At 41.7% G+C, this 24,784-nt stretch overlaps 3 protein-coding genes across 3 annotated transcripts; all 3 read right to left on the bottom strand.

Annotated features, from left to right (window-relative positions):
• Positions 1–167: 167 nt before the first annotated feature.
• LOC132897608 (interferon-induced protein with tetratricopeptide repeats 5-like) lies at positions 168–1,995 on the bottom strand. The gene is made up of 2 exons (XM_060938851.1): positions 1,932–1,995; positions 168–1,651 (listed from the first exon to the last, which is right to left on the bottom strand). Exons 1-2 carry the CDS (start codon positions 1,993–1,995, stop codon positions 168–170), a joined length of 1,548 nt encoding a protein of 515 aa, XP_060794834.1.
• An 8,130-nt stretch (positions 1,996–10,125) lies between these two features.
• LOC132897607 (interferon-induced protein with tetratricopeptide repeats 5-like) lies at positions 10,126–11,953 on the bottom strand. The gene is made up of 2 exons (XM_060938850.1): positions 11,890–11,953; positions 10,126–11,609 (listed from the first exon to the last, which is right to left on the bottom strand). The coding sequence occupies exons 1-2, from the start codon at positions 11,951–11,953 to the stop codon at positions 10,126–10,128; spliced, it is 1,548 nt and encodes a 515-aa protein (XP_060794833.1).
• Positions 11,954–20,103: 8,150 nt separating this feature from the next.
• Positions 20,104–21,931, bottom strand: LOC132897606 (interferon-induced protein with tetratricopeptide repeats 5-like). Its single transcript, XM_060938849.1, has 2 exons — positions 21,868–21,931; positions 20,104–21,587 (listed from the first exon to the last, which is right to left on the bottom strand). The coding sequence occupies exons 1-2, from the start codon at positions 21,929–21,931 to the stop codon at positions 20,104–20,106; spliced, it is 1,548 nt and encodes a 515-aa protein (XP_060794832.1).
• Positions 21,932–24,784: the final 2,853 nt, after the last annotated feature.

Here is a 24,784-nt window from a genome sequence, read left to right as displayed (position 1 = left end):
ATCTATTCATTATAACAGTAATCTTAATATCTTATCGTGTGTGTTTGTGTGTACATATATATATATATATATATTTATATTTTTTAAATTCAGACAGTATACAGTCACTATTAACTCTCATGAATGTATAAATAATTGGCTATATATCAAACAGGATATTTGTAATATTACTGTAATGAAATCTGAAGTTCACAAAGATGACTGAGATAATCCTCATTGTCTTCACAGCTCAGCGCTTTCTCAAAGCACTCTATGGCTTGTTGCTTTTCTCCTTGTTCCTTATGAATGATTCCGAGTATTCCAAAGGCCTCTCCATCCTCTGGGTTGTTCTCAATTCTTCTCTTTGCAATCTTTTTCAGACTTTCAGCACTTTTCTTCCAATGATATGTCTTTGGATTTAAATTCAGACATTCAGTGTAGTGTTTGATGGCAGCAGGCTCACATTTCATACTGTACTGCTGGAATTCTGCATAACAGAGATGAACATACTGGCAGTTCTCGTTTCTTTCTTTAGCTGTCTGAAATGCATTGTGGAACATTTCTTCTGCTCTCTGCATATCCCGCTTCACCCCATACTGGAGGGCCAGATCACTCATAGCAAGGATGAAACCAGTCTTCAGTTTGGTCGCTATCTCCAAGTGGTAGATGCACTGCTCTTGAGCTTGCTTAATTTCAGCACCTGTTCTGTGGTGGCTTCCTGCAAACCTCAGATTCTGGATCTTTTGCTTATAGCAAAGCCCCAGCTGATGGTGTATAAAGGCTGCATTGGTCACTTTCTCTAATGCTGTCTTTAGGAGGGCAATAGACCTGTCCACAGACCCTTGATTCCGCAAAAACTTTGCAACATATCGAAGCACATTTGGATGTTCTGGAGAGCTCTCTAAGGCTTGCTCCACTAGGCTCTCTGCCTCATTGTACTTCTTGTCAACAGTCAATCTAAGTGCAAGCAGAACCTTAAGAACATCATCGTCTGGGTTCGTGGCTATGGCCCATCTAAGCTGATCAGTTGAATTTTCAGTTGAAGTTTCAGTTGACACCGCTGAATTTTGGAGATTATACTCCAGCCGATACAGAGCAATAGCAAGGCCGGCATTCCATTCAGGGTCCTCTGGTTCCAGCTCCAGGGCCTTCTTGAAGCACTTTTTCGCCCATTCATAATATTTCTGAGAAAACTTAAGGAATGTCCATCCTTTTTCTCCAAGCACCTCAGCATATGGGACAGATGGATATTTCACTTTAATCTCGCTCAGCTTACTCAAGTAGCTTTCACACTCTGTGAAATTACCCATGTGATAGTATAACCATGCAAGGTCTCCATAAGCAACAACAAACAACTTGTCACAGTCATTTCCACGAGACTTAGTGAGCTCTACAGATCTCTCAAAGTTGCTGAGAGCCTCAGTATTGGAGCCAAGAAGAAATTTCACAAATCCCTTATAGCTGTGTGCACGTGCAGCTCCTGTCTCCCCTCCAAGATCCAGGTTAAGCTGTTCTTCTAGCCTGTTCAGAAGGTCAGTGAGATCTACATCATTTTTGTTCAGAGCCCAGGTAAAATGGCATTCCAGCTGAAGAAGTCTGGTTTTGAAAAATGTGTCTTGTGTTGAACTAGTAGAGAAAGAAATAACTGAGTCACATGCATGAATGAAACTCACTAAAATAGTATAATTCTCAGAGAAAAACAAAAAACAATATAAACCTTTTATATCAATAAAGTACATGTAAACAGTTCCTCTGTGGAACAAGAGTGGTTCATAAGGTCCAATTATGTACCTTCAATTATTTTTGTAACATTAATTCATATTAGGTTAGAAATACAGACTAAAGGTAGAAACAAAATGTACCCTTATGGGTGCTTTCAGTGAAAGGAAGGTTTAGTATTCAGGCAGAATGACAGCATTTATCTCATTGTGTTCAGTCTCTGTGTATCTCACACTGTGAAAACAGATCAGGGAGACTACAGTGATACAGATAGAAGCGATTTAAATCCACACCCATTTGTTCAGGAAAGGAAACCGAAAATATTTTCTTTTCAAATGCAGCCTCAACTCTTTGGATGACATCAGCAAATAACAATGTAAACATCTCATCTCATTATCTCTAGCCGCTTTATCCTGTTCTACAGGGTCACACGCAAGCTGGAGCCTATCCCAGCTGACTACAGGCAAAAGGCGGGGTACACCCTGGACAAGTTGCCAGGTCATCACAGGGCTGACACATAGACACAGACAACTATTCACACTCACATTCACACCTACGGTCAATTTAGAGTCACCAGTTAACCTAACCTGCATGTCTTTGGACTGTGGGGGAAACTGGAGCACCCGGAAGAAACCCACACGGACACGGGGAGAACATGCAAACTCCACACAGAAAGGCCCTCGCCGGCCACGGGGCTCGAACGCCGACCTTCTTGCTGTGAGGCGACAGCGCTAACCACTACACCACCGTGCCGCCCCAATGTAAACATCTGGATTGAAATTGTAAATGAAGTTACTGAGTCTCAAATATCAAATCATACTCATTCTTAAAAACATAATTTACAAAACAGCACATTGTGCATTATGCAGTATTAAACAGAAGCAGAAGATAATAATCTCCTTTCTTTAACTTTCGTTTCCTTTTCTCTGCCCATAGCACTATACTGGAGTCACAGAACATAAATAAACAAACAAATCCAAAAATAAAGGCAGAAATAAACATTAAAAAAAGAAAAGAAAATGTTTTGAAAGTTTTGGACAGATGTACTGTACTTACAGTGGGGAAAATAAGTATTGGACATACTGCCGATTTTGAAAGTTTTCCCACTTACAAAGAATGGAGAGGTCTGTAATTTTTATCATAGGTAAACTTCAACTATGAGAGACAGAATCTAAAAAAAAAAATCCAGAAAATCACATTGTATGATTTTTAAATATTTAATTTGCATTTTATTGCATGAAATAAGTATTTGATGCTGGTACCAACCAGCAAGAATTCTGGCTCTCACAGACCTGTTAGTTTTTCTTTAAGAGCTCTCCTATTCTCCACTCATTACCTGTATTAATTGTACCTGTTTGAACTCATTATCTGTATAAAAGACACCTGTTCACACACTCAATCAATCAGACTCCAACCTCTCCACCATGGGCAAGACCAAAGAGCTGTCTAAGGACACCAGGGACAAAATTGTAGACCTGCACAAGGCTGGGATGGGCTACAGGACAATAGGCAAGCAGCTTGGTGAGAAGGCAACAACTGTTGGCGCAATTATTAGAAAATGGAAGAAACTCCAAGACGACTGTCAGTCTCCCTCAGTCTGGGGCTCCATGCAAGATATCGCCTTGTGAGGTATCAGTGATCATGAGAAAGGTGAGGGATCAGCCCAGAACTACATGGGAGAACCTGGTCAATGACCTGAAGAGAGCTGGGACCACAGTCTCAAAGATTACCATTAGTAACACACTACACCATTATGGATTAAAATCCTGCAGTGCGCGCAAGGTCCCCCTGCTCAAGCCAGCACATGTCCAGGCCCATCTGAAGTTTGCCAATGACCATCTGGATGATCCAGAGGAGGCATGGGAGAAGGTCATGTGGTCAGATGAGACCAAAATACAACCCCGGTTCCAAAAAAGTTGGGACAAAGTACAAATTGTAAATAAAAACGGAATGCAATGATGTGGAAGTTTCAAAATTCCATATTTTATTCAGAATAGAACATAGATGACATATCAAATGTTTAAACTGAGAAAATGTATCATTTAAAGAGAAAAATTAGGTGATTTTAAATTTCATGACAACAACACATCTCAAAAAAGTTGGGACAAGGCCATGTTTCCCACTGTGAGACATCCCCTTTTCTCTTTACAACAGTCTGTAAACGTCTGGGGACTGAGGAGACAAGTTGCTCAAGTTTAGGGATAGGAATGTTAACCCATTCTTGTCTAATGTAGGATTCTAGTTGCTCAACTGTCTAGGTCTTTTTTGTCGTATCTTCCGTTTTATGATGCGCCAAATGTTTTCTATGGGTGAAAGATCTGGACTGCAGGCTGGCCAGTTCAGTACCCGGACCCTTCTTCTACGCAGCCATGATGCTGTAATTGATGCAGTATGTGGTTTGGCATTGTCATGTTGGAAAATGCAAGGTCTTCCCTGAAAGAGACGTCGTCTGGATGGGAGCATATGTTGCTCTAGAACCTGGATATACCTTTCAGCATTGATGGTGTCTTTCCAGATGTGTAAGCTGCCCATGCCACACACACTAATGCAACCCCATACCATCAGAGATGCAGGCTTCTGAACTGAGCGCTGATATCAACTCGGGTCATCCTTCTCCTCTTTAGTCCGAATGACACGGCGTCCCTGATTTCCATAAAGAACTTCAAATTTTGATTCGTCTGACCACAGAACAGTTTTCCACTTTGCCACAGTCCATTTTAAACGAGCCTTGGCCCAGAGAAGACGTCTGCGCTTCTGGATCATGTTTAGATACGGCTTCTTCTTTGAACTATAGAGTTTTAGCTGGCAACAGCGGATGGCACGGTGAATTGTGTTCACAGATAATGTTCTCTGGAAATATTCCTGAGCCCATTTTGTGATTTCCAATACAGAAGCATGCCTGTATGTGATGCAGTGCCGTCTAAGGGCCCGAAGATCACGGGCACCCGGTATGGTTTTCCGGCCTTGACCCTTACGCACAGAGATTCTTCCAGATTCTCTGAATCTTTTGATGATATTATGCACTGTAGATGATGATATGTTCAAACTCTTTGCAATTTTACACTGTCAAACTCATTTCTGATATTGCTCCACTATTTGTCGGTGCAGAATTGGGGGGATTGGTGATCCTCTTCCCATCTTTACTTCTGAGAGCCGCTGCCACTCCAAGATGCTCTTTTTATACCCAGTCATGTTAATGACCTATTGCCAATTGACCTAATGAGTTGCAGTTTGGTCCTCCAGCTGTTCCTTTTTTGTACCTTTAACTTTTCCAGCCTCTTATTGCCCCTGTCCCAACTTTTTTGAGATGTGTTGCTGTCATGAAATTTCAAATGAGCCAATATTTGGCATGAAATTTCAAAATGTCTCACTTTCGACATTTGATATGTTGTCTATGTTCTATTGTGAATACAATATCAGTTTTAGAGATTTGTAAATTATTGCATTCCGTTTTTATTTACAATATGTACTTTGTCCCAACTTTTTTGGAATCGGGATTGTAGAGCCCCCATCATTGTGCATTTTGTTGCAGACATATGAAAACTCTGCATTCACACACACACACACACACTGCAGACACAGGAAAGCTAAGATGACTTAAGATTACAGCGTGAGATAGAGATAAGGAGGAGACATATGTATAGTTTTGTACATATATAAATGTACATTTTCACACCACACACACACACACACACACAGTCTTTGTCTATCTCTCATCCGTCAAGCAGTCATGGCATTTGCAACATGCACATCACCTTTGAATATTTGATGAGTATATGACATGTGACTGTTTTGTTGGGTGGTGGAATGTCCTGGGTTGCGGAACCACACGTGCGAGGGCCCGTCAAGGCCGCTAGCGGCTTTAATATATCTATTTATTTTTACACTCTGTACAGCACTTTGGTCAGTGTAAACTGTGTTTAAATGTGCTTTAGAAATAAATTTTCCTTCCTTCCTTCCTTTCTGTGTGGAGTTTGCATGTTCTCGCCGTGTCTCTTTCCATGTTTCCTCCAGGTGTTCTGGTTTCCCCCCACAGTCCAAAGACATGCAGGTTAGGCTAGTTGGTGGCTCGAAATTGACCGTAGGTGTGAATGTAAGTGTGAATGGTTGTTTATCTCTATTACCCTGTCCACACTAGGGATTTTGTACCGATACGATACTACTTTCGTACCGCAACACCTGTCCACACTAGCAACTATACCGGTACTGTAGCGGTATAACTGTATCAGTACGAAACCCACAAATGTATGGGTTTCGTACCGGTACAGTATCGGTACTGTAGCGCTTCGCTGTAGTGTGGACAGATGAAGAGGTTCTGTTTCCAGATGTGTAAGCTGCCCATGCCACACGCACTAATATAACCCCATACCATCAGAGATGCAGGCTTCTGAACTGAGCGCTGATAACAACTTGGGTGGTCCTTCTCCTCTTTAGTCCGAATGACACGGCGTCCCTGATTTCCATAAAGAACTTCAAATTTTGATTCGTCTGACCACAGAACAGTTTTCCACTTTTCCACAGTCCATTTTAAATGAGCCTTGGCCCAGAGAAGACGTTTGCGCTTCTGGATCATGTTTAGATACAGCTTCTTCTTTGAACTGTAGAGTTTTAGCTGGCAACGGCGGATGACACGGTGAATTGTGTTCACAGATAATGTTCTCTGGAAATATTCCTGAGCCCATTTTGTGATTTCCAATACAGAAGCATGCCTGTATGTGATGCAGTGCCGTCTAAGGGCCCGAAGATCATGGGCACCCGGTATGGTTTTCCGGCCTTGACCCTTACGCACAGAGATTCTTCCAGATTCTCTGAATCTTTTGATGATATTATGCACTTTAGATGATGATATGTTCAAACTCTTTGCAATTTTACACTGTCGAACTCCTTTCTGATATTGCTCCACTATTTGTCGGCGCAGAATTAGGGGGATTGGTGATCCTCTTCCCATCTTTACTTCTGAGAGCCGCTGCCACTCCAAGATGCTCTTTTTATACCCAGTCATGTTAATGACCTATTGCCAATTGACCTAATGAGTTGCAAATTGGTCCTCCAGCTGTTCCTTTTTTGTACCTTTAACTTTTCCAGCCTCTTATTGCCCCTGTCCCAACTTTTTTGAGATGTGTTGCTGTCATGAAATTTCATATGAGACAGTATTTGGCATGAAATTTCAAAATGTCTCACTTTCGATATTTGATATGTTGTCTATGTTCTATTGTGAATACAATATCAGTTTTTGAGATTTGTAAATTATTGCATTCCGTTTTTATTTACAATTTGTACTTTGTCCCAACTTTTTTGGAATCGGGGTTGTGTGTGTATGCATATGTGTGTTTATATTGTTTATTTCAGTTATTCTATTTTTATTTATTGCATTGCCTGTTTGCACTGCGGGTCAGAGCGGACTGAAATTTCATCTGTGCTGTATGTCGAGCATGTATAGCATATTTGACAATAAAGTTGACTTGACTTGACTCAAGAATCCTGAGGGATCCTGTACAGTCATTGTGGAAAGGAGACAAAGGGATATTTTCTCGCTTAGAGTAGGCTATAAATAGTATAATGCCGCGGATGGCAGGCTAATGTGGCCTACCGGTGCACTGTCCAGTAATTGTTACCTATATCCACTAGGGAGGGCGGTTTAATTATTCTTCAAAAGGGCTCTTATTTAGTATTACGACGAAAGTAAGAATTTATCATAATTACCAGGATAAATCATTTGGGAGCGAGTCTTGTTGAGGTCCGGGGTCACCGCGATCAGAGTCGGCCGAGTCGCTGTCCGATTCCGAAGCCGCACAGTCAAACCAGTGAACCACGTTCACTGATTGCTTTGCAATGGCCATAGGTTCATACATATATGGTTTCACCTCTCGATATTTAATTTGGAGAATTCCTACTTCAAAATCGCTATCGCTTTCAGACATTTTACACAACCTCTCACGACCAAAGTCCGTACACGTGTGCTTGGTTCGCAGGTAAACACAGAACTGCTCCCGGTCTGTTTGGCTCAAATGACGTCACGACGATGGTTCACTGGCAGTGAAAGTGCGCATAAGTGAGATGTAAACAAACCTTTGGAAATTGGGCAAAACAGTATATTTTAGCTGTTTTATTCCATTTTAGGGTGCAAATTAGACACTAGGCAGATTGAATTCGCTTTTTGGGTTGTTCTAGACAATAAAGTTGATATTCCACGTTTCACCCCCGACCGTTGCCTATGACCTTTAAAACCGGTGACAGCTGTGATGTCACGCACTCAGGGCTGGCTCAGTGGGGGCAGCTCGATTGCCAACTTCGTGGTTGATTTTTAACTCTCAAAAGTATATTTTTATTCCCATTTTACAGCATGCAAGAGTAAAGGATGGAGATACTATCCACTCAGAAATTTATTTAAAAATAAAGGCTCTGCATATCTCCTTTCAGCACAAAGTGTCCTGTTTACTTTCATTTCCACATTACTCATGTCTGTGTGTATATCCACTCTCAACACATTCATTATTCCTGAATGCATTATATAAGTGTCTTGTATTAAGCCATCAGGGTACAATATGTGAGCATGTACAACTTGACAGACAGCTGTGTTTATTAGACGTCCATATTTCATAACCAGGTGTGTCTACCTGTTTATCTAGTTTTTTTTTTAACAGCTGTATTTGCTCCTACAAAATGAAAAAGGAAAAAGAGAAGAAACACATTTAGTTGCAGTTGTATCTAACGTGTTATTTAGTCTATGGCTATTGAGGTATTTCACCTGACGTCACAGGGTCACGTGACGCCCCGGTGTCCGCCATTTTGAAGGTCAAGCTAGCTAATGTCAACAACATAGTAGCTGGTATGTTACTGTAGCAATGTTTACGTTCAGTCATTTGGATGACCGTTAAAACCTTTCAGTCTCAAGTTTTTCCTTTACTGTATTTACTAGTTTACTGTAATTATGATCCGGCAGCTATTTACACTGGATCCAGTGTAAATAGCTGCCGGAGCGCGCTCCGGAACCTCGGCCGGAGTACTCCGGGAGCAAGCGGGAGCGTGCTACTTAATTTGAGGGGGAGCATGCCGGAACGCACTCCGGAACCTCGGCCGGAGCACTCCGGGAGCAAGCCGGAGCGCGCTGCTTAATTTGAGGGGGAGCAAGCCGGAGCGCGCTCCGGAACCTTGGCCGGAGCACTCCGGGAGCAAGCCGGAGCGCGCTGCTTAATTTGAGGGGGAGCAAGCCGGAGCGCGCTCCGGCAGCTATTTACACTGGATCCGGTGTAAATAGCTGCCGGATCATTATTACAGTAAACTAGTAAATACAGTAAAGGAAAAACTTGAGACTGAAAGGTTTTAACAGTCATCCAAATGACTGAACGTAAATATTGCTACAGTAACATACCAGCTATGATGTTGTTGACATTAGCTAGTGCTAACAGCTAGCTGCTAGTACACTGCTACAACACAGACACCGACCCTAATAATACAGTTCTTGGTCATTGCCTGGTAACAGCAAATTTATAACGGGCCATGTCTCAACAGACTAAGAAGTTATTTCAATGACATTTAATAACATTTTGTTTATCCTGAGGACCGAAAGTAAATGAAAACGTGAACAAACCTTAGCTGTAATAAGATGGCGACCACCGGCACCAGGGACGACCCGCTGATGTAGGCATGTTACCCAGCCTGACACAAAATATTTGTAGGCATCCAAACTCTTATACGCTTTCAGATCAATACCTGTGTATGGCGATGGGTTTTTAACGACATAGGTATACAGATCATGTGGGCCGAAGTCAGGTAAAGACGAGGGCTTTGTGTACTTCCGGACGTCAGTGAACAATCCTGGTGGAAGCAGGTAAACGTCGTTCTCTAAGCCTGCTAACCTCAATTTTTGCAAATACCTCTCCCTCTGCTCGCCCTGTAAATGCCCTACGTCGCTGGATAGTGAAGGTGTTTTCTGCATCTCGCTCCTTTTTCTTTTATGTTTTTCGTTTGTCGCCTTCCTCGCATTCAAACTGATTCGAGCCGTGACGTCCAAAATGGCAGCCTAACGATGCATCACATGACTTGGTCACGTGGGTGAAAAACCTCAATATTTGTTCTGCAGGAAAGAGATCAACACAGGTTATGATTTCTCACTTAAAAGTACTTTAATTTCCATAAGAAGAAAGTGATTTTTTCAAAACAAAGTGCAGGACAAACTTTAATAATAGAACATTAATAGGGAGTAAAGCAGTCATCTTCTTCCATTACTACATTTAATATTAATAGCATATTGAACTAATGATCTATTCATTATAACAGTAATCTTAATATCTTATCGTGTGTGTTTGTGTGTACATATATATATATATATATTTATATTTTTTAAATTCAGACAGTATACAGTCACTATTAACTCTCATGAATGTATAAATAATTGGCTATATATCAAACAGGATATTTGTAATATTACTGTAATGAAATCTGAAGTTCACAAAGATGACTGAGATAATCCTCATTGTCTTCACAGCTCAGCGCTTTCTCAAAGCACTCTATGGCTTGTTGCTTTTCTCCTTGTTCCTTATGAATGATTCCGAGTATTCCAAAGGCCTCTCCATCCTCTGGGTTGTTCTCAATTCTTCTCTTTGCAATCTTTTTCAGACTTTCAGCACTTTTCTTCCCATGATATGTCTTTGGATTTAAATTCAGACATTCAGTGTAGTGTTTGATGGCAGCAGGCTCACATTTCATACTGTACTGCTGGAATTCTGCATAACAGAGATGAACATACTGGCAGTTCTCGTTTCTTTCTTTAGCTGTCTGAAATGCATTGTGGAACATTTCTTCTGCTCTCTGCATATCCCGCTTCACCCCATACTGGAGGGCCAGATCACTCATAGCAAGGATGAAACCAGTCTTCAGTTTGGTCGCTATCTCCAAGTGGTAGATGCACTGCTCTTGAGCTTGCTTAATTTCAGCACCTGTTCTGTGGTGGCTTCCTGCAAACCTCAGATTCTGGATCTTTTGCTTATAGCAAAGCCCCAGCTGATGGTGTATAAAGGCTGCATTGGTCACTTTCTCTAATGCTGTCTTTAGGAGGGCAATAGACCTGTCCACAGACCCTTGATTCCGCAAAAACTTTGCAACATATCGAAGCACATTTGGATGTTCTGGAGAGCTCTCTAAGGCTTGCTCCACTAGGCTCTCTGCCTCATTGTACTTCTTGTCAACAGTCAATCTAAGTGCAAGCAGAACCTTAAGAACATCATCGTCTGGGTTCGTGGCTATGGCCCATCTAAGCTGATCAGTTGAATTTTCAGTTGAAGTTTCAGTTGACACCGCTGAATTTTGGAGATTATACTCCAGCCGATACAGAGCAATAGCAAGGCCGGCATTCCATTCAGGGTCCTCTGGTTCCAGCTCCAGGGCCTTCTTGAAGCACTTTTTCGCCCATTCATAATATTTCTGAGAAAACTTAAGGAATGTCCATCCTTTTTCTCCAAGCACCTCAGCATATGGGACAGATGGATATTTCACTTTAATCTCGCTCAGCTTACTCAAGTAGCTTTCACACTCTGTGAAATTACCCATGTGATAGTATAACCATGCAAGGTCTCCATAAGCAACAACAAACAACTTGTCACAGTCATTTCCACGAGACTTAGTGAGCTCTACAGATCTCTCAAAGTTGCTGAGAGCCTCAGTATTGGAGCCAAGAAGAAATTTCACAAATCCCTTATAGCTGTGTGCACGTGCAGCTCCTGTCTCCCCTCCAAGATCCAGGTTAAGCTGTTCTTCTAGCCTGTTCAGAAGGTCAGTGAGATCTACATCATTTTTGTTCAGAGCCCAGGTAAAATGGCATTCCAGCTGAAGAAGTCTGGTTTTGAAAAATGTGTCTTGTGTTGAACTGGTAGAGAAAGAAATAACTGAGTCACATGCATGAATGAAACTCACTAAAATAGTATAATTCTCAGAGAAAAACAAAAAACAATATAAACCTTTTATATCAATAAAGTACATGTAAACAGTTCCTCTGTGGAACAAGAGTGGTTCATAAGGTCCAATTATGTACCTTCAATTATTTTTGTAACATTAATTCATATTAGGTTAGAAATACAGACTAAAGGTAGAAACAAAATGTACCCTTATGGGTGCTTTCAGTGAAAGGAAGGTTTAGTATTCAGGCAGAATGACAGCATTTATCTCATTGTGTTCAGTCTCTGTGTATCTCACACTGTGAAAACAGATCAGGGAGACTACAGTGATACAGATAGAAGCGATTTAAATCCACACCCATTTGTTCAGGAAAGGAAACCGAAAATATTTTCTTTTCAAATGCAGCCTCAACTCTTTGGATGACATCAGCAAATAACAATGTAAACATCTCATCTCATTATCTCTAGCCGCTTTATCCTGTTCTACAGGGTCACACGCAAGCTGGAGCCTATCCCAGCTGACTACAGGCAAAAGGCGGGGTACACCCTGGACAAGTTGCCAGGTCATCACAGGGCTGACACATAGACACAGACAACTATTCACACTCACATTCACACCTACGGTCAATTTAGAGTCACCAGTTAACCTAACCTGCATGTCTTTGGACTGTGGGGGAAACTGGAGCACCCGGAAGAAACCCACACGGACACGGGGAGAACATGCAAACTCCACACAGAAAGGCCCTCGCCGGCCACGGGGCTCGAACGCCGACCTTCTTGCTGTGAGGCGACAGCGCTAACCACTACACCACCGTGCCGCCCCAATGTAAACATCTGGATTGAAATTGTAAATGAAGTTACTGAGTCTCAAATATCAAATCATACTCATTCTTAAAAACATAATTTACAAAACAGCACATTGTGCATTATGCAGTATTAAACAGAAGCAGAAGATAATAATCTCCTTTCTTTAACTTTCGTTTCCTTTTCTCTGCCCATAGCACTATACTGGAGTCACAGAACATAAATAAACAAACAAATCCAAAAATAAAGGCAGAAATAAACATTAAAAAAAGAAAAGAAAATGTTTTGAAAGTTTTGGACAGATGTACTGTACTTACAGTGGGGAAAATAAGTATTGGACATACTGCCGATTTTGAAAGTTTTCCCACTTACAAAGAATGGAGAGGTCTGTAATTTTTATCATAGGTAAACTTCAACTATGAGAGACAGAATCTAAAAAAAAAAATCCAGAAAATCACATTGTATGATTTTTAAATATTTAATTTGCATTTTATTGCATGAAATAAGTATTTGATGCTGGTACCAACCAGCAAGAATTCTGGCTCTCACAGACCTGTTAGTTTTTCTTTAAGAGCTCTCCTATTCTCCACTCATTACCTGTATTAATTGTACCTGTTTGAACTCATTATCTGTATAAAAGACACCTGTTCACACACTCAATCAATCAGACTCCAACCTCTCCACCATGGGCAAGACCAAAGAGCTGTCTAAGGACACCAGGGACAAAATTGTAGACCTGCACAAGGCTGGGATGGGCTACAGGACAATAGGCAAGCAGCTTGGTGAGAAGGCAACAACTGTTGGCGCAATTATTAGAAAATGGAAGAAACTCCAAGACGACTGTCAGTCTCCCTCAGTCTGGGGCTCCATGCAAGATATCGCCTTGTGAGGTATCAGTGATCATGAGAAAGGTGAGGGATCAGCCCAGAACTACATGGGAGAACCTGGTCAATGACCTGAAGAGAGCTGGGACCACAGTCTCAAAGATTACCATTAGTAACACACTACACCATTATGGATTAAAATCCTGCAGTGCGCGCAAGGTCCCCCTGCTCAAGCCAGCACATGTCCAGGCCCATCTGAAGTTTGCCAATGACCATCTGGATGATCCAGAGGAGGCATGGGAGAAGGTCATGTGGTCAGATGAGACCAAAATACAACCCCGGTTCCAAAAAAGTTGGGACAAAGTACAAATTGTAAATAAAAACGGAATGCAATGATGTGGAAGTTTCAAAATTCCATATTTTATTCAGAATAGAACATAGATGACATATCAAATGTTTAAACTGAGAAAATGTATCATTTAAAGAGAAAAATTAGGTGATTTTAAATTTCATGACAACAACACATCTCAAAAAAGTTGGGACAAGGCCATGTTTCCCACTGTGAGACATCCCCTTTTCTCTTTACAACAGTCTGTAAACGTCTGGGGACTGAGGAGACAAGTTGCTCAAGTTTAGGGATAGGAATGTTAACCCATTCTTGTCTAATGTAGGATTCTAGTTGCTCAACTGTCTAGGTCTTTTTTGTCGTATCTTCCGTTTTATGATGCGCCAAATGTTTTCTATGGGTGAAAGATCTGGACTGCAGGCTAGCCAGTTCAGTACCCGGACCCTTCTTCTACGCAGCCATGATGCTGTAATTGATGCAGTATGTGGTTTGGCATTGTCATGTTGGAAAATGCAAGGTCTTCCCTGAAAGAGACGTCGTCTGGATGGGAGCATATGTTGCTCTAGAACCTGGATATACCTTTCAGCATTGATGGTGTCTTTCCAGATGTGTAAGCTGCCCATGCCACACACACTAATGCAACCCCATACCATCAGAGATGCAGGCTTCTGAACTGAGCGCTGATATCAACTCGGGTCATCCTTCTCCTCTTTAGTCCGAATGACACGGCGTCCCTGATTTCCATAAAGAACTTCAAATTTTGATTCGTCTGACCACAGAACAGTTTTCCACTTTGCCACAGTCCATTTTAAACGAGCCTTGGCCCAGAGAAGACGTCTGCGCTTCTGGATCATGTTTAGATACGGCTTCTTCTTTGAACTATAGAGTTTTAGCTGGCAACAGCAGATGGCACGGTGAATTGTGTTCACAGATAATGTTCTCTGGAAATATTCCTGAGCCCATTTTGTGATTTCCAATACAGAAGCATGCCTGTATGTGATGCAGTGCCGTCTAAGGGCCCGAAGATCACGGGCACCCGGTATGGTTTTCCGGCCTTGACCCTTACGCACAGAGATTCTTCCAGATTCTCTGAATCTTTTGATGATATTATGCACTGTAGATGATGATATGTTCAAACTCTTTGCAATTTTACACTGTCAAACTCATTTCTGATATTGCTCCACTATTTGTCGGTGCAGAATTGGGGGGATTGGTGATCCTCTTCCCATCTTTACTTCTGAGAGCCGCTGCCACTCCAAGATGCTCTTTTTATACCCAGTCATGTTAATGACCTATTGCCAATTGACCTAATGAGTTGCAGTTTGGTCCTCCAGCTGTTCCTTTTTTGTACCTTTAACTTTTCCAGCCTCTTATTGCCCCTGTCCCAACTTTTTTGAGATGTGTTGCTGTCATGAAATTTCAAATGAGCCAATATTTGGCATGAAATTTCAAAATGTCTCACTTTCGACATTTGATATGTTGTCTATGTTCTATTGTGAATACAATATCAGTTTTAGAGATTTGTAAATTATTGCATTCCGTTTTTATTTACAATATGTACTTTGTCCCAACTTTTTTGGAATCGGGATTGTAGAGCCCCCATCATTGTGCATTTTGTTGCAGACATATGAAAACTCTGCATTCACACACACACACACACACTGCAGACACAGGAAAGCTAAGATGACTTAAGATTACAGCGTGAGATAGAGATAAGGAGGAGACATATGTATAGTTTTGTACATATATAAATGTACATTTTCACACCACACACACACACACACACACACAGTCTTTGTCTATCTCTCATCCGTCAAGCAGTCATGGCATTTGCAACATGCACATCACCTTTGAATATTTGATGAGTATATGACATGTGACTGTTTTGTTGGGTGGTGGAATGTCCTGGGTTGCGGAACCACACGTGCGAGGGCCCGTCAAGGCCGCTAGCGGCTTTAATATATCTATTTATTTTTACACTCTGTACAGCACTTTGGTCAGTGTAAACTGTGTTTAAATGTGCTTTAGAAATAAATTTTCCTTCCTTCCTTCCTTTCTGTGTGGAGTTTGCATGTTCTCGCCGTGTCTCTTTCCATGTTTCCTCCAGGTGTTCTGGTTTCCCCCCACAGTCCAAAGACATGCAGGTTAGGCTAGTTGGTGGCTCGAAATTGACCGTAGGTGTGAATGTAAGTGTGAATGGTTGTTTATCTCTATTACCCTGTCCACACTAGGGATTTTGTACCGATACGATACTACTTTCGTACCGCAACACCTGTCCACACTAGCAACTATACCGGTACTGTAGCGGTATAACTGTATCAGTACGAAACCCACAAATGTATGGGTTTCGTACCGGTACAGTATCGGTACTGTAGCGCTTCGCTGTAGTGTGGACAGATGAAGAGGTTCTGTTTCCAGATGTGTAAGCTGCCCATGCCACACGCACTAATATAACCCCATACCATCAGAGATGCAGGCTTCTGAACTGAGCGCTGATAACAACTTGGGTGGTCCTTCTCCTCTTTAGTCCGAATGACACGGCGTCCCTGATTTCCATAAAGAACTTCAAATTTTGATTCGTCTGACCACAGAACAGTTTTCCACTTTGCCACAGTCCATTTTAAATGAGCCTTGGCCCAGAGAAGACGTTTGCGCTTCTGGATCATGTTTAGATACAGCTTCTTCTTTGAACTGTAGAGTTTTAGCTGGCAACGGCGGATGACACGGTGAATTGTGTTCACAGATAATGTTCTCTGGAAATATTCCTGAGCCCATTTTGTGATTTCCAATACAGAAGCATGCCTGTATGTGATGCAGTGCCGTCTAAGGGCCCGAAGATCATGGGCACCCGGTATGGTTTTCCGGCCTTGACCCTTACGCACAGAGATTCTTCCAGATTCTCTGAATCTTTTGATGATCTTATGCACTTTAGATGATGATATGTTCAAACTCTTTGCAATTTTACACTGTCGAACTCCTTTCTGATATTGCTCCACTATTTGTCGGCGCAGAATTAGGGGGATTGGTGATCCTCTTCCCATCTTTACTTCTGAGAGCCGCTGCCACTCCAAGATGCTCTTTTTATACCCAGTCATGTTAATGACCTATTGCCAATTGACCTAATGAGTTGCAAATTGGTCCTCCAGCTGTTCCTTTTTTGTACCTTTAACTTTTCCAGCCTCTTATTGCCCCTGTCCCAACTTTTTTGAGATGTGTTGCTGTCATGAAATTTCATATGAGACAGTATTTGGCATGAAATTTCAAAATGTCTCACTTTCGATATTTGATATGTTGTCTATGTTCTATTGTGAATACAATATCAGTTTTTGAGATTTGTAAATTATTGCATTCCGTTTTTATTTACAATTTGTACTTTGTCCCAACTTTTTTGGAATCGGGGTTGTGTGTGTATGCATATGTGTGTTTATATTGTTTATTTCAGTTATTCTATTTTTATTTATTGCATTGCCTGTTTGCACTGCGGGTCAGAGCGGACTGAAATTTCATCTGTGCTGTATGTCGAGCATGTATAGCATATTTGACAATAAAGTTGACTTGACTTGACTCAAGAATCCTGAGGGATCCTGTACAGTCATTGTGGAAAGGAGACAAAGGGATATTTTCTCGCTTAGAGTAGGCTATAAATAGTATAATGCCGCGGATGGCAGGCTAATGTGGCCTACCGGTGCACTGTCCAGTAATTGTTACCTATATCCACTAGGGAGGGCGGTTTAATTATTCTTCAAAAGGGCTCTTATTTAGTATTACGACGAAAGTAAGAATTTATCATAATTACCAGGATAAATCATTTGGGAGCGAGTCTTGTTGAGGTCCGGGGTCACCGCGATCAGAGTCGGCCGAGTCGCTGTCCGATTCCGAAGCCGCACAGTCAAACCAGTGAACCACGTTCACTGATTGCTTTGCAATGGCCATAGGTTCATACATATATGGTTTCACCTCTCGATATTTAATTTGGAGAATTCCTACTTCAAAATCGCTATCGCTTTCAGACATTTTACACAACCTCTCACGACCAAAGTCCGTACACGTGTGCTTGGTTCGCAGGTAAACACAGAACTGCTCCCGGTCTGTTTGGCTCAAATGACGTCACGACGATGGTTCACTGGCAGTGAAAGTGCGCATAAGTGAGATGTAAACAAACCTTTGGAAATTGGGCAAAACAGTATATTTTAGCTGTTTTATTCCATTTTAGGGTGCAAATTAGACACTAGGCAGATTGAATTCGCTTTTTGGGTTGTTCTAGACAATAAAGTTGATATTCCACGTTTCACCCCCGACCGTTGCCTATGACCTTTAAAACCGGTGACAGCTGTGATGTCACGCACTCAGGGCTGGCTCAGTGGGGGCAGCTCGATTGCCAACTTCGTGGTTGATTTTTAACTCTCAAAAGTATATTTTTATTCCCATTTTACAGCATGCAAGAGTAAAGGATGGAGATACTATCCACTCAGAAATTTATTTAAAAATAAAGGCTCTGCATATCTCCTTTCAGCACAAAGTGTCCTGTTTACTTTCATTTCCACATTACTCATGTCTGTGTGTATATCCACTCTCAACACATTCATTATTCCTGAATGCATTATATAAGTGTCTTGTATTAAGCCATCAGGGTACAATATGTGAGCATGTACAACTTGACAGACAGCTGTGTTTATTAGACGTCCATATTTCATAACCAGGTGTGTCTACCTGTTTATCTAGTTTTTTTTTTAACAGCTGTATTTGCTCCTACAAAATGAAAAAGGAAAAAGAGAAGAAACACATTTAGTTGCAGTTGTATCTAACGTGTTATTTAGTCTATGGCTATTGAGGTATTTCACCTGACGTCACAGGGTCACGTGACGCCCCGGTGTCCGCCATTTTGAAGGTCAAGCTAGCTAATGTCAACAACATAGTAGCTGGTATGTTACTGTAGCAATGTTTACGTTCAGTCATTTGGATGACCGTTAAAACCTTTCAGTCTCAAGTTTTTCCTTTACTGTATTTACTAGTTTACTGTAATTATGATCCGGCAGCTATTTACACTGGATCCAGTGTAAATAGCTGCCGGAGCGCGCTCCGGAACCTCGGCCGGAGTACTCCGGGAGCAAGCGGGAGCGTGCTACTTAATTTGAGGGGGAGCATGCCGGAACGCACTCCGGAACCTCGGCCGGAGCACTCCGGGAGCAAGCCGGAGCGCGCTGCTTAATTTGAGGGGGAGCAAGCCGGAGCGCGCTCCGGAACCTTGGCCGGAGCACTCCGGGAGCAAGCCGGAGCGCGCTGCTTAATTTGAGGGGGAGCAAGCCGGAGCGCGCTCCGGCAGCTATTTACACTGGATCCGGTGTAAATAGCTGCCGGATCATTATTACAGTAAACTAGTAAATACAGTAAAGGAAAAACTTGAGACTGAAAGGTTTTAACAGTCATCCAAATGACTGAACGTAAATATTGCTACAGTAACATACCAGCTATGATGTTGTTGACATTAGCTAGTGCTAACAGCTAGCTGCTAGTACACTGCTACAACACAGACACCGACCCTAATAATACAGTTCTTGGTCATTGCCTGGTAACAGCAAATTTATAACGGGCCATGTCTCAACAGACTAAGAAGTTATTTCAATGACATTTAATAACATTTTGTTTATCCTGAGGACCGAAAGTAAATGAAAACGTGAACAAACCTTAGCTGTAATAAGATGGCGACCACCGGCACCAGGGACGACCCGCTGATGTAGGCATGTTACCCAGCCTGACACAAAATATTTGTAGGCATCCAAACTCTTATACGCTTTCAGATCAATACCTGTGTATGGCGATGGGTTTTTAACGACATAGGTATACAGATCATGTGGGCCGAAGTCAGGTAAAGACGAGGGCTTTGTGTACTTCCGGACGTCAGTGAACAATCCTGGTGGAAGCAGGTAAACGTCGTTCTCTAAGCCTGCTAACCTCAATTTTTGCAAATACCTCTCCCTCTGCTCGCCCTGTAAATGCCCTACGTCGCTGGATAGTGAAGGTGTTTTCTGCATCTCGCTCCTTTTTCTTTTATGTTTTTCGTTTGTCGCCTTCCTCGCATTCAAACTGATTCGAGCCGTGACGTCCAAAATGGCAGCCTAACGATGCATCACATGACTTGGTCACGTGGGTGAAAAACCTCAATATTTGTTCTGCAGGAAAGAGATCAACACAGGTTATGATTTCTCACTTAAAAGTACTTTAATTTCCATAAGAAGAAAGTGATTTTTTCAAAACAAAGTGCAGGACAAACTTTAATAATAGAACATTAATAGGGAGTAAAGCAGTCATCTTCTTCCATTACTACATTTAATATTAATAGCATATTGAACTAATGATCTATTCATTATAACAGTAATCTTAATATCTTATCGTGTGTGTTTGTGTGTACATATATATATATATATATATATATATATATATATATTTATATTTTTTAAATTCAGACAGTATACAGTCACTATTAACTCTCATGAATGTATAAATAATTGGCTATATATCAAACAGGATATTTGTAATATTACTGTAATGAAATCTGAAGTTCACAAAGATGACTGAGATAATCCTCATTGTCTTCACAGCTCAGCGCTTTCTCAAAGCACTCTATGGCTTGTTGCTTTTCTCCTTGTTCCTTATGAATGATTCCGAGTATTCCAAAGGCCTCTCCATCCTCTGGGTTGTTCTCAATTCTTCTCTTTGCAATCTTTTTCAGACTTTCAGCACTTTTCTTCCCATGATATGTCTTTGGATTTAAATTCAGACATTCAGTGTAGTGTTTGATGGCAGCAGGCTCACATTTCATACTGTACTGCTGGAATTCTGCATAACAGAGATGAACATACTGGCAGTTCTCGTTTCTTTCTTTAGCTGTCTGAAATGCATTGTGGAACATTTCTTCTGCTCTCTGCATATCCCGCTTCACCCCATACTGGAGGGCCAGATCACTCATAGCAAGGATGAAACCAGTCTTCAGTTTGGTCGCTATCTCCAAGTGGTAGATGCACTGCTCTTGAGCTTGCTTAATTTCAGCACCTGTTCTGTGGTGGCTTCCTGCAAACCTCAGATTCTGGATCTTTTGCTTATAGCAAAGCCCCAGCTGATGGTGTATAAAGGCTGCATTGGTCACTTTCTCTAATGCTGTCTTTAGGAGGGCAATAGACCTGTCCACAGACCCTTGATTCCGCAAAAACTTTGCAACATATCGAAGCACATTTGGATGTTCTGGAGAGCTCTCTAAGGCTTGCTCCACTAGGCTCTCTGCCTCATTGTACTTCTTGTCAACAGTCAATCTAAGTGCAAGCAGAACCTTAAGAACATCATCGTCTGGGTTCGTGGCTATGGCCCATCTAAGCTGATCAGTTGAATTTTCAGTTGAAGTTTCAGTTGACACCGCTGAATTTTGGAGATTATACTCCAGCCGATACAGAGCAATAGCAAGGCCGGCATTCCATTCAGGGTCCTCTGGTTCCAGCTCCAGGGCCTTCTTGAAGCACTTTTTCGCCCATTCATAATATTTCTGAGAAAACTTAAGGAATGTCCATCCTTTTTCTCCAAGCACCTCAGCATATGGGACAGATGGATATTTCACTTTAATCTCGCTCAGCTTACTCAAGTAGCTTTCACACTCTGTGAAATTACCCATGTGATAGTATAACCATGCAAGGTCTCCATAAGCAACAACAAACAACTTGTCACAGTCATTTCCACGAGACTTAGTGAGCTCTACAGATCTCTCAAAGTTGCTGAGAGCCTCAGTATTGGAGCCAAGAAGAAATTTCACAAATCCCTTATAGCTGTGTGCACGTGCAGCTCCTGTCTCCCCTCCAAGATCCAGGTTAAGCTGTTCTTCTAGCCTGTTCAGAAGGTCAGTGAGATCTACATCATTTTTGTTCAGAGCCCAGGTAAAATGGCATTCCAGCTGAAGAAGTCTGGTTTTGAAAAATGTGTCTTGTGTTGAACTAGTAGAGAAAGAAATAACTGAGTCACATGCATGAATGAAACTCACTAAAATAGTATAATTCTCAGAGAAAAACAAAAAACAATATAAACCTTTTATATCAATAAAGTACATGTAAACAGTTCCTCTGTGGAACAAGAGTGGTTCATAAGGTCCAATTATGTACCTTCAATTATTTTTGTAACATTAATTCATATTAGGTTAGAAATACAGACTAAAGGTAGAAACAAAATGTACCCTTATGGGTGCTTTCAGTGAAAGGAAGGTTTAGTATTCAGGCAGAATGACAGCATTTATCTCATTGTGTTCAGTCTCTGTGTATCTCACACTGTGAAAACAGATCAGGGAGACTACAGTGATACAGATAGAAGCGATTTAAATCCACACCCATTTGTTCAGGAAAGGAAACCGAAAATATTTTCTTTTCAAATGCAGCCTCAACTCTTTGGATGACATCAGCAAATAACAATGTAAACATCTCATCTCATTATCTCTAGCCGCTTTATCCTGTTCTACAGGGTCACACGCAAGCTGGAGCCTATCCCAGCTGACTACAGGCAAAAGGCGGGGTACACCCTGGACAAGTTGCCAGGTCATCACAGGGCTGACACATAGACACAGACAACTATTCACACTCACATTCACACCTACGGTCAATTTAGAGTCACCAGTTAACCTAACCTGCATGTCTTTGGACTGTGGGGGAAACTGGAGCACCCGGAAGAAACCCACACGGACACGGGGAGAACATGCAAACTCCACACAGAAAGGCCCTCGCCGGCCACGGGGCTCGAACGCCGACCTTCTTGCTGTGAGGCGACAGCGCTAACCACTACACCACCGTGCCGCCCCAATGTAAACATCTGGATTGAAATTGTAAATGAAGTTACTGAGTCTCAAATATCAAATCATACTCATTCTTAAAAACATAATTTACAAAACAGCACATTGTGCATTATGCAGTATTAAACAGAAGCAGAAGATAATAATCTCCTTTCTTTAACTTTCGTTTCCTTTTCTCTGCCCATAGCACTATACTGGAGTCACAGAACATAAATAAACAAACAAATCCAAAAATAAAGGCAGAAATAAACATTAAAAAAAGAAAAGAAAATGTTTTGAAAGTTTTGGACAGATGTACTGTACTTACAGTGGGGAAAATAAGTATTGGACATACTGCCGATTTTGAAAGTTTTCCCACTTACAAAGAATGGAGAGGTCTGTAATTTTTATCATAGGTAAACTTCAACTATGAGAGACAGAATCTAAAAAAAAAAATCCAGAAAATCACATTGTATGATTTTTAAATATTTAATTTGCATTTTATTGCATGAAATAAGTATTTGATGCTGGTACCAACCAGCAAGAATTCTGGCTCTCACAGACCTGTTAGTTTTTCTTTAAGAGCTCTCCTATTCTCCACTCATTACCTGTATTAATTGTACCTGTTTGAACTCATTATCTGTATAAAAGACACCTGTTCACACACTCAATCAATCAGACTCCAACCTCTCCACCATGGGCAAGACCAAAGAGCTGTCTAAGGACACCAGGGACAAAATTGTAGACCTGCACAAGGCTGGGATGGGCTACAGGACAATAGGCAAGCAGCTTGGTGAGAAGGCAACAACTGTTGGCGCAATTATTAGAAAATGGAAGAAACTCCAAGACGACTGTCAGTCTCCCTCAGTCTGGGGCTCCATGCAAGATATCGCCTTGTGAGGTATCAGTGATCATGAGAAAGGTGAGGGATCAGCCCAGAACTACATGGGAGAACCTGGTCAATGACCTGAAGAGAGCTGGGACCACAGTCTCAAAGATTACCATTAGTAACACACTACACCATTATGGATTAAAATCCTGCAGTGCGCGCAAGGTCCCCCTGCTCAAGCCAGCACATGTCCAGGCCCATCTGAAGTTTGCCAATGACCATCTGGATGATCCAGAGGAGGCATGGGAGAAGGTCATGTGGTCAGATGAGACCAAAATACAACCCCGGTTCCAAAAAAGTTGGGACAAAGTACAAATTGTAAATAAAAACGGAATGCAATGATGTGGAAGTTTCAAAATTCCATATTTTATTCAGAATAGAACATAGATGACATATCAAATGTTTAAACTGAGAAAATGTATCATTTAAAGAGAAAAATTAGGTGATTTTAAATTTCATGACAACAACACATCTCAAAAAAGTTGGGACAAGGCCATGTTTCCCACTGTGAGACATCCCCTTTTCTCTTTACAACAGTCTGTAAACGTCTGGGGACTGAGGAGACAAGTTGCTCAAGTTTAGGGATAGGAATGTTAACCCATTCTTGTCTAATGTAGGATTCTAGTTGCTCAACTGTCTAGGTCTTTTTTGTCGTATCTTCCGTTTTATGATGCGCCAAATGTTTTCTATGGGTGAAAGATCTGGACTGCAGGCTGGCCAGTTCAGTACCCGGACCCTTCTTCTACGCAGCCATGATGCTGTAATTGATGCAGTATGTGGTTTGGCATTGTCATGTTGGAAAATGCAAGGTCTTCCCTGAAAGAGACGTCGTCTGGATGGGAGCATATGTTGCTCTAGAACCTGGATATACCTTTCAGCATTGATGGTGTCTTTCCAGATGTGTAAGCTGCCCATGCCACACACACTAATGCAACCCCATACCATCAGAGATGCAGGCTTCTGAACTGAGCGCTGATATCAACTCGGGTCATCCTTCTCCTCTTTAGTCCGAATGACACGGCGTCCCTGATTTCCATAAAGAACTTCAAATTTTGATTCGTCTGACCACAGAACAGTTTTCCACTTTGCCACAGTCCATTTTAAACGAGCCTTGGCCCAGAGAAGACGTCTGCGCTTCTGGATCATGTTTAGATACGGCTTCTTCTTTGAACTATAGAGTTTTAGCTGGCAACAGCGGATGGCACGGTGAATTGTGTTCACAGATAATGTTCTCTGGAAATATTCCTGAGCCCATTTTGTGATTTCCAATACAGAAGCATGCCTGTATGTGATGCAGTGCCGTCTAAGGGCCCGAAGATCACGGGCACCCGGTATGGTTTTCCGGCCTTGACCCTTACGCACAGAGATTCTTCCAGATTCTCTGAATCTTTTGATGATATTATGCACTGTAGATGATGATATGTTCAAACTCTTTGCAATTTTACACTGTCAAACTCATTTCTGATATTGCTCCACTATTTGTCGGTGCAGAATTGGGGGGATTGGTGATCCTCTTCCCATCTTTACTTCTGA

The sequence above is a fragment of the Neoarius graeffei genome, chromosome 14 (genome assembly GCF_027579695.1).
Source record: "Neoarius graeffei isolate fNeoGra1 chromosome 14, fNeoGra1.pri, whole genome shotgun sequence".
NCBI classification, from domain to species: Eukaryota; Metazoa; Chordata; class Actinopteri; order Siluriformes; family Ariidae; genus Neoarius; species Neoarius graeffei.
This window is presented reverse-complemented; position numbering and strand designations above follow the sequence as displayed.

Bases quoted from the DNA above. Each gene is read 5' to 3' on its own strand.
- LOC132897608 (XM_060938851.1), bottom strand. From the start codon at position 1,995: ATGGGTGTGGATTTAAATCGCTTCTATCTGTATCACTGTAGTCTCCCT. The intron at 1,652-1,931 runs GTGAGATACACA...ATACTATTTTAG, and splicing joins CCCTGATCTGTTTTCACAGT to TGAGTTTCATTCATGCATGT.
- LOC132897607 (XM_060938850.1), bottom strand. From the start codon at position 11,953: ATGGGTGTGGATTTAAATCGCTTCTATCTGTATCACTGTAGTCTCCCT. The intron at 11,610-11,889 runs GTGAGATACACA...ATACTATTTTAG, and splicing joins CCCTGATCTGTTTTCACAGT to TGAGTTTCATTCATGCATGT.
- LOC132897606 (XM_060938849.1), bottom strand. From the start codon at position 21,931: ATGGGTGTGGATTTAAATCGCTTCTATCTGTATCACTGTAGTCTCCCT. The intron at 21,588-21,867 runs GTGAGATACACA...ATACTATTTTAG, and splicing joins CCCTGATCTGTTTTCACAGT to TGAGTTTCATTCATGCATGT.